The following is a 14,365-nucleotide window of genomic DNA, read 5'->3' as shown; positions in this document are numbered from 1 at the left end:
AGCACTGTCCTGTCACCAAGTGAGCCCCCTCCCAATCTGCTGCCCATAGGTGTCCTTCAGAGCCAAGCACTGGCCTTTGTGCAGTCTCCTTCTGTTGTCTCAACTTCCTGACCTGGAACAGGGGACAAGGCAAAGATTCTGAATGCATGTGTACTTTGGCTTCTGGTGGTACTCAGAACTGTCCTCTCTTCCACTCTTCTGCCCAAGGCATAGCCGGGCATCCTTGCAGGTGCTGGGCACAGTAGGTGAACCCATCAACCCTGAAGCCTGGCTATGGTACCACCGGGTAGTAGGTTCTCAGCGTTGCCCCATTGTGGACACCTTCTGGCAAACAGAAACAGTGAGTAAGGGATTCAGGAGGCTACAGCTTAGGGACGATATGGGAAAACCAATTCAAAGCCCTGATCTCTGACTTCCACAGGGCGGCCATATGCTGACCCCTCTCCCTGGTGCCACACCCATGAAGCCTGGTTCTGCTGTGAGTAGAGTGCCCTGCTGGTCCTCGGCTTGGCAGAGGGTGGGGTTGGGGCTCTGGGCCTTAGAGAGTGGGTGTTGGGCTGAGAGCTATGAGGAACTTGGAGCTCTGGGCCCTGAAGCTGAGTCAGAGTTAACTCATTCCTCTTCTTGGGCTGGGCCTCCCGTCTGCTTCTAGTCTTTCCCGTTCTTTGGTGTAGCACCTGCAATCCTGAATGAGTCTGGGGAAGAGCTGGAAGGTGAAGCTGAAGGCTATCTGGTGAGAATCTGGGATCTTTGGGGAAGGAAAAGGGTCTGCTAATATACTTTGTTTTAGAGCGTATAATCTTACTGTCCCTGGTAGCTAAGGACAAATACAGTTGAGAGTTTGTCCTCCACTGAAAGACACCAGTGGAAACCCTTCCTCTTTGTTACATAGGCTCTAAAGGCCTTCTTGGAGTGTCTTCCCAGGCTCATGAGGATGCTTTTGTAGAGTCAGGAAGGCTTAGTCCCAGTTCTTCCTGAGACTCACATTTCTAGAGAGAGGAGTCTTGGGGCACAAGGAACAGACATGCAGGCTCTGGAGTCAGACTGCCTGCCTGACTCTGAATCTGCCTCTTCTGTGACCTCAGACAAGTTGTTACTTAATGCCTTTGGATGTCATTTTCTCATTTGCAAAATTGGGTTAGAATATGTATAAATAATGGTACTTTATCTCCTATGTCTTATTGAATTAGACAATGCACAGGAAAGGGCTGGCCTGGAGCTGAGCAGTCAGTGCTCACAGATGTCGGTGGTGTGGTTTCTGTGCAGTATCTGTCAGATCCCATCCCATGTCACTTTTCCAAGTTCAAGTGGGAAACAGAGGCAGGACTAGAATCTAAGCTTCCTTACTCAATCTAGAACTCTGCTGACACAGAATACTATTGATTAGAAATACTATGGATTATTCACTCATACAGGCTCCATTTTATATGACATTTTTGCCTTTAATAGGACCTGCTTTCCTGAGGAATCACCCAAAAGAAACCCCAATTCTCTAGATGTTTATTATTCACAGAACACACTGCTAGGCAATTTTTACATACTATTAATTTAACCCTTATAGTAACTTTTAAAATTTATTTAATTTACAGATGAGAAGTTCAGAGAAGCAAGGTTACTTACCTGAGGCCATATAGAACTGGGATTCCAAGCCAAGCTCATCCATCCCCAAACCCTATACTTTGCACTATTCTCAGGGATAGCAGTTAGGATGTTTTCCTTCAGGTTTAGCAATGCAATGGTTGTCTTCCCGTGAGACAGCCTGGAGGATCTGACCATTGTACCGTCTGCACTCCTCAGGTGTTCAAGCAGCCCTGGCCGGGGATCATGCGCACAGTTTTTGGGAACCACACACGTTTTGAGACCACCTACTTTAAGAAGTTCCCTGGCTACTACGTGACAGGAGACGGTGAGCCTTGGCTGTCCTGCCCAACCCCTCTCTCCAAAACATATACCTTCACTTTCCATTTCTGGAAGAGTTGGCCAGGGGTGAAGAGTAGAGAAAGGAAGGTGCCCCGATGTCCACACCTGGTGTCCAGGAGAGCTACAGCATGGCTGGAAGAGTAGGGACGAGGGCTCACAGCACTTGTTGAGTGGTTCAGAGCACTGGCTGCAGGAGGACCTGAGTTTGCTTCCCAGCACCTACGCCAGGAGCTCACAACCATCTCTAGCTCTACCTCCAGGGGATATAATGCCCTCTTCTATCCTTGGAGGACACACACACACACAAGTGAACACACTCAAACATAGATACACACACACATATATAAATAATAAAGAATATTTTTTTAAAAGAGCAGGAATGAGTGTTGCAGGGAGAATCTCAGCATGGTACCATCTGAGAATAGATTCTAGGGAAAACAGGCTCTTATTTTTTAGTGTTGACAGAGATGGGGCATGTAGAAATGGGTATTACTATGTCATGTTTGGCCTCATGTCTGGAGCCTGCTTGTCCATTGTCTGTCTACCGGTTTATCCATTCATCAGTACTTATTGGGTGCCTACTATGACCAGGCACTGATCTAATGAGCACATGGGATGTTACTGTGAATAACACTGTTAAGTTCTCTTATCTTATGGGGCTCACATTTTAGTAAGGAGGGGCCAGACAATAAACCAGTTTTATTGGTTACAATTTAGTCACAGGTAGAGATAAGTTCTGTGAAGAAAACAGTGAGATAGTGCCTCGGGTGGTCAGAGAAGGCTTCTCCAAGTGATCCTTGAGCAGAGGCCTGAGGATTGAAAGGGAGTCAAGCATGGAGAAATCTACAGTAAGAGTAGTGTAAAGAAACCACAATCCCAGAGAACTTAGACAACAATGAGGACACTAAGAGAGATTTACATAGTTCTCATCTACATGGGAAGTAGAAAGTAGAAAAAGACAAGATCTCCTGAGTAAATTGGGAGCATGGGGACCTTGGGGGGAGGGTTGGAGGGGGGAGGGGAGAGGCAGGGAGAGGAGCAGAGAAAAATGTAGAGCTCAATAAATATCAAATTAAAAAAAGTGGATACAACCTTGAACTTCACAAGGAATGAACTGCAGCCTGTGATGCTGAGTGAAATAAGTCTAGGGAAGATGGGTATTAGATAATAGAGTCACGTAGACGGGGTAAGCAGCCTAGATTTTACTCAAAGCACAGTGGTAGGGCTGGGATATGGCTCAGTTGACAGAGTGCTTGCCAAAACATGTACAAAATTCTGGTTTCTGTTCCTAGCACATTAAACTGGGCACAATGAAATTTCATCACTCAGGAGGCAGAATTAGGAATTCAGGGCCAACTTTGATACACAGTGAATCTGAAACCTGCCTGGGGTGCATAAGACTCTGTCTTAAAAGGGGAGGGGAGGTGGAGATATAACTCGGTAGCAGCATGTTTGCCTAGCATACCTGAGGTCTTAGGTTTAGTCCTCAGTAACACATACACACGTACACACACAATGGGGGAACGGCTAATTAGTATCTGGAAAGTAATTTTTAATGTTCTAAAAACATATATGAGATTGGGTATATTACTTATTGCCATGGAACAAATTATACCCAAAGTTGGCAGCTTCAAATAACACATTTCTCATAGCTTCCTGAGGGTCAGGATCTGGGAGTGTCTTGGTTGGGTGGTTCTCAGGGTGTCTCATGGGTTATAATCAAGCTGTTAGTGGAGGCTGTAGTCACCGGGAAGTTTGGCTGAGCTTGGAGGGCCTATTTACATGCTGGCTCACATGGATTGAGGCAGGAGTCCTCAGGAATCCACTTGATGCGGGTGCTGGGAATATGGGTGCGTGGGTTCTAGGGCCTCTGAAAGAACAGTAAGTTTAGGCAGAATCTCTCCATAGGATTACTCACAGGACATCTGGCTAAGCCACAAATGACCTGAGAGAATATGACCAAGATGGGAGCTAAAATGTCTTCAATAAGCGAATCTCAGAAGTGACATCTATCATGTCTGTCCAATTCTGCTGACCACATAGACTTATGAATGCTATGTAACGAGAAAGAGCTGTAGGGCTATAATACCCGGAGATGGAGATCAGTGGGGCCATCCTGTAGGCTGGTTGCCAAGGTGAACAAAAGTGGAAGTAGGAAAACTTGTTAAAAGATTACCATAAGCTACTGTAGTAAGTTTGGCAGTTTTTATAATATAAATCATGTATCCTGCTGTAGGGTATTTACTGTGTTGAATATTTCTTCCCAGGCTGCCGCCGGGATCAGGATGGCTATTACTGGATCACTGGCAGGATTGATGACATGCTCAATGTATCTGGTGAGAGCCCGTATCTCCTCCCATTTCATTAGCTCTTTCCCCTTACAAATCCTAGCAAAGACTTCAAAGAGAGAGCAAGGACTATCCCATTTTGAGGCTCTGGTATAGCGTTTGTCATTCAGTCCTGGCCCCGGATTGTGGAGGAAAAGTATAATGAGTGCTAGGATATGCCAGGCAAGGATCTAAGATGGTCGAGACAGGCTCGGAGGTGTGCCATGGGGAACAGTGAATGAAAGCCTTCCTTATTGGACCAGATTAGGTCAGGCCTGTGGGTTCAAATGGAGCAAGAGCTAGGGCAAGGAAGGACTGAGATCCCTCTCACGCATTTCCCTTCTCTTGACAAGGACATCTTCTGAGTACAGCAGAGGTGGAATCGGCACTTGTAGAACATGAGGCTGTGGCAGAGGCAGCTGTGGTGGGCCACCCTCATCCCGTGAAGGGCGAATGCCTCTACTGCTTTGTCACCCTGTGTGATGGCCACACCTTCAGCCCCACCCTCACCGAGGAACTCAAGAAGCTGAGTAAGGAGCTTCCTTGGGCAGGAACTGAAGGATCTGCAAGTTACTGGGGAGAGGCTTCAGCAATCTAGAGACTCCAGGGGTCCTGTGGGGTGTCTGGTGTCTTCCCACTTAGTCTCCACACACTGGGGTAACAGCCATGAGTTTCAGAAAACTTTCTCTGTGTCATCACCGGGATCAGTGCTTTAAATGCTTTATCCCTTTTAATTCCTATAGTTACCTTCACGAAATAGATCCTGTTGTTACTCTAGTTCTAAAGATGAAGAGACTTCAGGTGCACAGAAGTTAAACTACTTGCTCATGGCTATGCTGCCAGGGTCTGACCCAAACTTTAGCAGATTCTAGGGACAAAGTTCCATGGACATGGATTAAAATAAAACAAAGGAGTAAAGAGACACCGTGTTAAGAGAGCCGGGAACAGAAAGCTTCAGAGTGACTCTAGGCAGAACTTTGAAGAAGAAACAGCTGGGGAAGCAAAGCCATAGCTTCAGGAAGTCTGGCTAAAGGCACTAAAGAAATGCTTGCTAATTTGTTGGTTCCAGTTAGAGAAAAGATTGGCCCCATTGCCACACCAGACTACATCCAGAATGCACCTGGCCTGCCTAAAACACGCTCAGGTAAGTTCAGAGTCCTCCAGGGACTGGGACGGGCTAAAGCCCAGTGGTGGCTGGTGTGTGGTTGAAAGTCCTTAAAAGAGCAGGGATCAGTCAGCATTGTTACAAATTAATAAGAGGTGTGTGGGTCACCAGGCAAAATCATGAGGCGAGTACTCCGGAAGATTGCTCAGAACGACCATGACCTGGGGGACACGTCTACAGTGGCGGACCCATCTGTCATCAATCATCTCTTCAGTCACCGCTGCCTGACCACCCAGTGATCATGACTCTTGTCCAGGATTTCCCTGTGCTTGGCTCTCCGAACTTCTGCCCATCCACCCTGACCCTGCCCAGGAGTACAAGAGCCAACGCTGGCTGACATTTGAGCTGAAACTAGGGAGACAGTTTCCTAGACTAGCGGGTAGAAGGGTCAGGGCACAGGTCAACTTCAGACTGATATGCTCCTAGACCATAGAGAGGTCTCCAAGCCCAGGGCAGAGACTCGACACCTGTCCTCAATCACAGTGAGCTACTCAGATTGAGGGCCTCCACAGAAGCAGGGAAGTAGCTCTAACCTTTTCAGCTTTCTGGAAAGCACCAGTTTTTATCTTGGGCAAGCCCAAGCCTTTAGAAATGACAGTTTGTGAGTCTATGAATAATTATTTTTTAAAATTCCTTGTTGTTTCTGTTCCGAGTCTGAATTCCTTGCCAGATGGTAGCACTGTCTGCCCATTTGCTCTGGAGACTGTCCTGGTGGGTTCAGTCTGCAGCGTGTTTTCCTATCAGCTGCTTCATTGAGAGAATGAGATATGCTCTGTTCCCAGAACCAAGGGAGTAACCTTCCCCATTCTGCCCCACGAACAGAAGGACCCTGCCCACAAGGGGCACTCTTGGTGAAACTCTTCTTGTACCCTTTGTGCTCAAGACTCACTGTTGAAGGAATAAAGTTTATGAGCTCAAGAAGAGAACTGGTTTCCAGGCATCTGTGTGTTCGTTAGCTGCTCTGATGTGTGCAGCAGACGGGAAGAGGACTGGTTTCCAGGCATCTGTGTGTTCGTTAGCTGCTCTGATGTGTGTAGCAGACAGGAAGAGAACTTCTATTCTCCAGACTGCCCCAGAACCCTGTGTTTGGGCAGAGCCGGGCGAAGCTTCACTCTCAAGACTTCTGATAAACCCCAAGCCAAGAGTATTGAAGCCAATTCACAACTATGATGTCACATCAGGGGTACTCTTCCTGTCTTGACCCCACTGTCCTCTGGAAGCTTTAGCAAGTGACTAAGGATTAGGACTTCAGGGTCTCTTCTACAGGAGACCCCCCCAATACAACCCAGTCACCTTTCCTGCATATCCACCCAGGGCTGCCTCCTCCCCGTGGTCCATGAGACAATGAATCACTGAATCAGCATTGTTGCTTTATTTAGGGCAGAGATGGGGAAAGTCTATGCCTTCTCCCCACTCCTCAGTCCTACTCCAAGCCAGACACTGGAACCCCTGGAAAGGCTCACGAGAGGGTAATAAAGACCTGCAGGGCTTATGGCCTTTACCTCAAGCAGCTTCTCCCCATACTCTCCAAGATCTGGGGACCTCCAGAATCATAGCTTTTGTAGTCCTCAGACAGAAGGCCGAGGGAAAGTACCCAGATTTTCCCTTCCCTGAAGGTCTATAGCAGAGACAAGCTTCCTTAAGGTGGGGACAGGGGTAGCCCCTCAGGAATTAGGAGAGGAATGCCAAGCACAGGGGATAGAAGGTCTCTCGAGTGAAGTTCCAGGATGTGCCCTCACACAGGGTAGGGGTTGTCCAGGACTGCTACTCCTGCAGCCACGCCTCCATCTGCATGCTCAATGGCTTTGGTTCGAAGCAAGTGCCCCACGTGCTTGTTCATCACAAGGGTCGTTCCCTGTCTGTAGAAATGGGGTCAGGAGACACAGCATTAGGAAGCCAGGCCTTCTCTGATCCTACCTGGCTGGCAGACTGGACGGGGCTACGTTTAAGAAGTGCTGTGACATTAGAGTCAGATTGGAATTGCATCCTAGCTTAGAAATTATTAGCCTTGAAGTTTCCTAAAAATGCCCTTAATTTAAAATTGAGAAATACTCCTTATATACAGGATGGCCATTTGGATTAAATAAAACAAGAAAGCATACAGCATGGTTCAGGTGTACATTTATGTCCTGGGCTAGACACTTCCTGTGGTGACAGTAAGAGCAGGGTAGGGAGAGTCGCAGGTAAACACAGCAAGTGGTTAGAGAGGTTTGTGGAAGGGCAAGGCTGTGGTAGAGGGCATGGAGCATTTGCTGTCTTTACCTTGCCCTGACCTTAAAGGATTTTGCAGGAAGTTGCATTAGGGACTTGATTTTTGCCAATTTCAAAGTTCTCTTTTCTTCCTTTCTCTCTTCTTTATTTGAAATAGGGTCTCACTATGTAGCCTTTGAGGTCCAGGAATTCCCTAGCCTCTAACTCATAGATATCTGCCTGTCTGTCTCCTAAGTTCTAGGACAAAAGGCATACACTTCCATGCCCACTTTCTTCTTGATTCTTAGTATTCAAGTCTAAATCCAGAAGCCTCTCAGTACTTCAAAGCCACTGAACCCCCTCCTCTCTCTCATCTTTCCCTGGAATCCCTATTGGTTTTAGAGCTGGACCCAAACTTTCATATTTCCTGGAGTCTCCTGTTCCTTCTTGCCAGTATCTTTTCTCAGTCTTCTTCGTACCACACACAACGTCTTTTACAGCTTAAAGCATGTCTCTCCCAGGCTTCTCTTGTTAGCTCTGTGGGCTGGGTACATCCTGGATCCTTGGCCTTACTTAACCGACAAGGAAACACATAATAAAACTAGGACTTGGCAGAGCTGAAACTGCAGCCCAGGACTCACGACTCTATTCAAGGTTCATTCTGTGTTTTCTTGGCTGGCACTCTTGTAGGGAAGTAGTAGGAGAAGCTGTTCCTGACTGGCTTACCTGACATAGACTCCAAAAATACCCAGTTCTGAGATGCACTGGACCACGCGGGCAGGGCTGCCAGGCCGCAGGAGGCAATTCCCAAAGGGTTCAGGCTCAATCTTCTCCATGAGGATGTAGGAAGCCCTCTCCTCGCTGTCCTTCAGCTGCTCCAGAGCTTGTACCATTTCCTCCCCATACAGGTTATTACCTGCAATTAAAACGGCCCGTCACATAGACCAGGAAATGTCACCTTAACAAGAAAGTCCTTATGCAAGTGAACACACCCATCACCATACTGTTCTGCCTGCTTTGCACATCCATGGATAGTTCGCTTCAATCACCATTACTGGTTCCTTCTCTTTCTTAACTGTTGGGGTTCTCTGGGCGTGGGGAGATGGCTTAGTCTGTAACGTATTTGTTGTTCAAGCACAAAGAACAGAGTTCAGATCCCCAGCACCCACATTAAGCTAGGTGTGTGTGTGTGTGTGTGTGTGTGTGTGTGTGTGTGTAACACTCTCTCCTAGTGCTGGGGAAGTGGAAGGTGGAGACAGGGGGATCCCCAGAGCTTGCTGGCTAGCTGCTAGACTAGTTAGCTGGTGAGTTCCAGGTTCAGTGACAGGCTATTTAAAAAAAAAAAAAAAGGCGGAGAGCAATAGGGAAGACACCGGATGTCAACCTCTGGCATCCACATGTATGCACATATGTGAATATGCACACACAAGTGCACACACACATAAACACAAAGATGCTGAGGTTCTCTAGGAATTCTCTACCCTTGTTCTGTCCTCTATGTACTTCTGTTCCTAAGGTTTCATCCACACTGTATAAGTTATATCCCAAATCTTTAATTCATGCTCTTCTAGAAATCAAAAGCATACATCTCAGGTCTCTACTGCAATATCCACATGGAAATCTGTTTCTGGTAGAACTTGCTTCTCCTGAATCTTCCTACTCCTAATAAAATGAAAAGCATCCCTGAGTCCTATTTAAGTTCACACTCCCTGTTACCTAAGTTACTAACTCAGAAGAGTCTCCATCCATGTTCTCTATGGTCATAACCCTAGTCTGGGCCTCTACATGGGCCTTCTTGACAATGGTGTCAGCCTCCTTCCATGGTCTCTGGCACAAATAACTCCTCTCAGTCCAATAAACCTCTAAAGGCTGAAGCACTAAGCATTACAAGTTTTCATTACTGCTAAACTACTTGTCTCCTGGATGGCCCATGCGTCCCTTCCCTGCTTGAAACTTTAATGGCTTCCAACCTCCGTTATGACAAAATGCAGTTTATAGTATGTATCTGTGTCTGACTGTGTGTTCACCTGTGTATATACATGTAGAGACAGACAGACCAATATTGAAGTATCTTCTTCAACTGCTCTCTACCTTATGTTTTGAACAGGTTCTCTCACTGAACCTGGAGCCCACTGTTTCAGCTAGACTGGCTAGCCAGTGAGCCTCCAGGATCTGCCTTTCTCTGCCCCACACCCCAAAGTCCTAGAGGCAGAGATGCTTGCCACCGTGCTGGGCTTTACAGTGGGGGCAGGGGTCTAGTACTTGCACAGTAAGCACTTCATTGACTGAGCTACCTCCCCAACCCCAAATTTCCCCAAATATCTTCAGTACTCCTTATAATCGGGTCTCCAATAGCCATGCCCAGTCCAACTCTAGCCTCACCATTCCTTATTAACCTCTAGTCCAGTCCGTGTTTTCATGGCCTACTGCTTTTGCTTAAATGGTCTTCAGTTTAGAATTGATCTTTCCCCTTTCCTACCAAGAAAACTCCTACCTGTCCCTTCAGACCCAGCTGGAAAATCAAGTTTGTATGGCAGACATGATCCCTGCCCTCAAGAAGATGACAGTAAACAGGAGTACAGCCAAGGTAGTCCCTTAGACCTCAGAACGCACCCATTCTGTTTCTCTATAGTCTGCCCATAGGCATCTCAACCTAAGGTTGTCCAAATTCTCCAGTGTGGTTCATCCGGGCCCCTTGTACTCCACAGTGCTGGGAGATATGCTCTACTCTACTCAGGGAACTGTGTGGCTTTCTCTTGTAACCATTAAGCCTGAGACTGTATCCACTAGCAAATGCCCTTCACTGGGCAGTTCTACAAAGGAGATCTACCTACCTCCACCCTCTCTCTGGGGCTTCAGCACAAAGTGGCTAGGAGCAGCAAGGGCTTCAGCAATGGCCCGGTCCCCTTCTTCACCCTGAGAGCAGGCAGAAAGTAGTCACTAGAATTCAGATTGAGTCAGCTGAGGTCCTAGTGGTCATGCAGGGTGGCATCAGCGGGAGGGACAGCAGGGGAAATCATCTTAATTCCTTTAGGCTAGACACTCCAATATGGATGTGACCCTTAACTCCCTTGCAGCACTAAACATAGAACAGGCTCTTTAGGACTCTGCAGAGAGCCTGGAGAGTGGGTATCGATGTTCCCTAATTCACCTTGGTTGTTTCTCTGGGTTTCCATCCTTATCGTCATCATTGCTGAGGAATGGATTTTAGCTCCCAGATTCTGGTCTCAAGGCTCAAGTGTTCTCCAGAGCACCAAGGATGTGAGTCATGCCAGTCATAATGCCAAACTGCACTGCACTCTTCCCAACACATTTGGGTCCAGATCTTTGCTATATGGCCTAAGGTAGGAAAAAACACTACATACCATGTCCAATGAATAGAGGCCAGCAAAGGTGGCACGGAGACGGGCCACAGCCTCAGGCTGGCCTGGGAGCAGCATTTCCAGCAGGCCCACCCTGCTCAGTTCCTGCTGCACCTTCTTGGTCCCAGCCAGCTGTGTGGCAATGTCCGGACACTTGGCAGCACATGATCTCTCTAGCAGTAAGCGTGCTTCCCAGTTCTGCAGAGGCAATAAGACCAAACGGCCTTTATTGAATAGGTGCCAGACACCGTGCCTTTTAATCTTCAAGCTGATTATCATTGCAACATCCTTGGGAGGCAGATATGACCTCTCAGTCCACAGGATTCTTGCCTTTAGGGAGTTTGTGATCTAGCAAACTAATACAAGTTCATAATTAAATGGAAAATTACTAACGAAGAGGGACAGGGGCTCACTGTGCAGCCTTGTCTGGTCTGAAACTTGCTATGTATATAGAACAGGCTGGCCTCAGATTCACAGAGATCCACCTGCTTCTTCCTCCAGAGTATTGGCACTAAAGACACAGGCCACCACATTCAGCAGAAGACATTTTCTAAGAGTACAGAAAAATTGGTGAGTTTTTCCCCCCCATCCCTCCCTCTCTCCTCCAACTATCCTATCTCTTGAGACAGAGTCTCATTTGGTAGCCAGGCTGGCCTGTCCTCCTACCTCAGCCTTCAGAGAGCTAGGACATTTGTCGTTTTTAACAAGATTTGGTTGTGAAACCTGGGACTTGCAATCATCCGGTTCCAGCTTCCGGAGCGCTGGGATTATGAACACGTGCCACCACACCTGGCTGGAAGGTTTGAAGGGCACGGGGCACTTGAATATACTTAGCTTCTCATAATAAAATCCAACACTTAAAAATCTGGTTAACAATATAATCTTTAGCCTTTTATCAAATAAAAGTCCATTCCTTACCATGACCTATAAGACCCTGTGAGACCAAGTTCCCCATGGTTTTTCATTTCATGTTGCTGCTTCCAGCTACTCCCCCTAACTATTGACCCCCATGTTCTAGCCAAACAAGCCTGCAATTGTCAAATTTCATTCCTTCTTCAGGGCCTTTTATGTACGCTTTTCTTTTGCCCATGGATAGTCATATCTTTCTTATTCTCAAGTCTTCGTTCAGTCAATTTCCCCCTGACCACTCTATTTAATGTGGGGTTCCCCACAACATCTAGCTTTTCATCCTGTTCTTTCGGTCAAAGCCAATTACCTCTCAACCAGGGATTCCCCCGCCACCCCGCAAGCTGGGTATAGCATTACATATTTGATTTGTAATGCTAACAACTCAGGATATAGTATTACATATTGGTAATGCTATCAACCTGGTGCTTCAGCAGGGTCCTGAGCCCAAAGCAGGTCAGTTACAATCATGAGTTCCAGGGCAGCCTGGGCTATAGAATATGAGTCTGTCTCAATAAACATAGCAAAACCAAAACTCAAAAAAAAAAAAAAATACCTCATTTGTCTATTGTTTTTCTTCCTGACCCAGCTGTGTGTTCACCATAAGAACCAGACCCTTGGTTTCTGCCTTGTTTTCTCTTGTGTCCCCACAGAAAGGCAGTTTCTGACCCCTCCCAGGTACTCAGTATCTGTTATTGTTGCTCACTGAAGTGAAATTTGAGTAATTCCCTGACAAAAGGCAGCCTGACAGGTGAAACTCCCTGGAGAGTGGGTCCTCAGGCAAGCAGGATCAAGCGAACAAAGGCCTGCAGCTGGCTAATCACAAGTTGAATAGTCTTGTTGTGTTAGGAGCTTAGAATACAAGAGACAATCAGAGGATCAGAGAATCGAGCCTCTAAGCTCTGGTCCCCATTCTCAGGCACTGGGTAGAAAATCGCCCTTATCCAGATTACAGACACCTGTCCACAACTGGCTCAAGGCTGAGCCCCCACCCAATGCAATGCTCTCCACTGGAGTGGCTTCACCTGATCTTCACCAGTCAGCTAACTAGTGGTTTGAGTACCACCAGAAGCCAAAGTACACATGCCAGAAGGCGGCCCTGGATCTCCTGGAACCGGAGTTACGGAAGTTATAAACTGCCAAGTGGTTGAGAACCAAACCTGCGTCCTCTACAAGAGCAGTAAGTGCTCTTAACTGCGGAACCTCTCCCCAGCCCTTATTTTTTTAAATCCAGGAAAGCAGGGCTGTGCAGCCTTTCCTCCATGGCACAGATGCTAACGGGGAGAGAAAAACGGCATACTCAGAATGCAATGGTCTGAGAGTCAGAATCCTGGGGAGTTCTTGTGGGATTTTAGACAAGCCTCTGCATGGCTCCCAGCCTTAGTTTCCTCATCTGTGTAATAGGGATAATTATAAGTCTTACAGGATAGTTGTTAAGAGTTAAATAAAATGTGTAGAAAGTAATTTTTGAAACTACATGGTGGTTAGCAGGATGAGGTAATATCAGGATTGCCATGAACATAAATGAGAACATGATAAAACAAACAAACAAAAACCTTTCTGATTCAGATAGAGGAGAGATAAGGAAAATAAAAGTGGTCAGGAGAGCTGGGGATGATGACTCACGAGGAGGCTGCCACTCACTGGAGGCTAGAGTCGGGCTGGGCTACAAAGGAAGACCTTGCTCCTCCCCATCCAAAGAAAAAAGCCACAGAAAAGAACAAAGAAAGGTAGGTGGGTGGTTGGCCTGGAACTCTTGCATCAGCTAGTGAGGGCTTACTTCCCATCTCTTCCTAGATCTTTGTTCAAAGCTGTGAAACTCAACATTGCACCATGGAGGTCAGCAGTGCTATAGACTGGGGGTCTTCCTCGCAGGAAGATGTTTGTTCGCCACACATCTCCAGAAAATGTGTGAATGGCTAACACACCACAGACAGACTCTGAAGGACTCAGAGCCTGAAGATCCAGTGCAAGGGAAGGGAACAAAGCCTGCAAGGAGAAAGGTGTTCCCAGGAGAAGTCCCCTGAGCAGAAGGCAAGAGAGTGGTGAAGCCCTAGCTGCGTTTCTGTGGAGCTCTGGTAGGCCTCTGGGGGGAGAGACTGGCCTAATAGAAAATACCAACCTGTGGATTATACTGACTGGGCATGTAGCCATCTCGGAAGTAAACCACAGCAACTTCCTGGTCATCCCTGTAACACAGGATAGAAAAAGCTTCTGAGCAAAATCCTTACTGATGTGTTCGATAGGTCAGTCTATTTCAGGGTACATCAGAGTATCCGTGGCAGTCCGTAAGGCGAGCCTGGGCGGGGTTTGCTAGAATTAGTGAAAGCAGAAAGCTAGTACGTCTCTCAAAAAACCAAAAAAATAAAAAAATTAAAATAATAATAAAAACAGGTGTGCACACTTGGGAGGCAGAGGCAGGCGGATCTCTGTGAGTTTGAGACCAGCCTGGTCTACAAGAGCTAGTTCCAGGACAGGCTCCAAAACCACAGAGA

At 47.0% G+C, this 14,365-nt stretch overlaps 2 protein-coding genes across 3 annotated transcripts in view; one reads left to right on the top strand and one right to left on the bottom strand.

Moving 5' to 3' along the window:
- Acss2 (acyl-CoA synthetase short chain family member 2) overlaps nt 1-6,338 on the top strand; it is a 40,803-nt gene extending 34,465 nt beyond the window's left edge. Inside the window, exons 11-18 of the mRNA XM_005363078.2 lie at nt 208-340; nt 422-478; nt 653-733; nt 1,798-1,906; nt 4,188-4,256; nt 4,601-4,777; nt 5,317-5,391; nt 5,524-6,338. Coding sequence (XP_005363135.1) covers nt 208-340; nt 422-478; nt 653-733; nt 1,798-1,906; nt 4,188-4,256; nt 4,601-4,777; nt 5,317-5,391; nt 5,524-5,651 — 829 coding nt within the window. The 3' untranslated portion in view covers nt 5,652-6,338. The remainder of the gene's footprint in view (nt 1-207; nt 341-421; nt 479-652; nt 734-1,797; nt 1,907-4,187; nt 4,257-4,600; nt 4,778-5,316; nt 5,392-5,523) is intronic.
- Nucleotides 1,914-14,365, bottom strand: part of Gss (glutathione synthetase) — a 38,830-nt gene continuing 26,378 nt past the window's right edge. Inside the window, exons 9-13 of one of the 2 annotated variants that reach the window (XM_026787091.1) lie at nt 13,993-14,059; nt 10,968-11,162; nt 10,437-10,518; nt 8,329-8,518; nt 1,914-2,729 (exon numbers count right to left, since the gene is read on the bottom strand). In XM_026787091.1, the coding sequence (XP_026642892.1) occupies nt 2,627-2,729; nt 8,329-8,518; nt 10,437-10,518; nt 10,968-11,162; nt 13,993-14,059 (637 nt within the window). In that variant the 3' untranslated portion in view covers nt 1,914-2,626. Of the gene's footprint in view, nt 2,730-6,769; nt 7,272-8,328; nt 8,519-10,436; nt 10,519-10,967; nt 11,163-13,992; nt 14,060-14,365 lie in introns of those variants that run through there. The other variant, XM_005363076.3, reaches the window with a different exon arrangement.

The sequence above is a fragment of the Microtus ochrogaster genome, linkage group LG8, assembly GCF_000317375.1.
Source record: "Microtus ochrogaster isolate Prairie Vole_2 linkage group LG8, MicOch1.0, whole genome shotgun sequence".
Lineage (NCBI taxonomy): Eukaryota > Metazoa > Chordata > Mammalia > Rodentia > Cricetidae > Microtus > Microtus ochrogaster.
The sequence above is the reverse complement of the archived record's forward strand: the minus strand, read 5'-3'. Positions and strand labels throughout refer to the sequence as shown.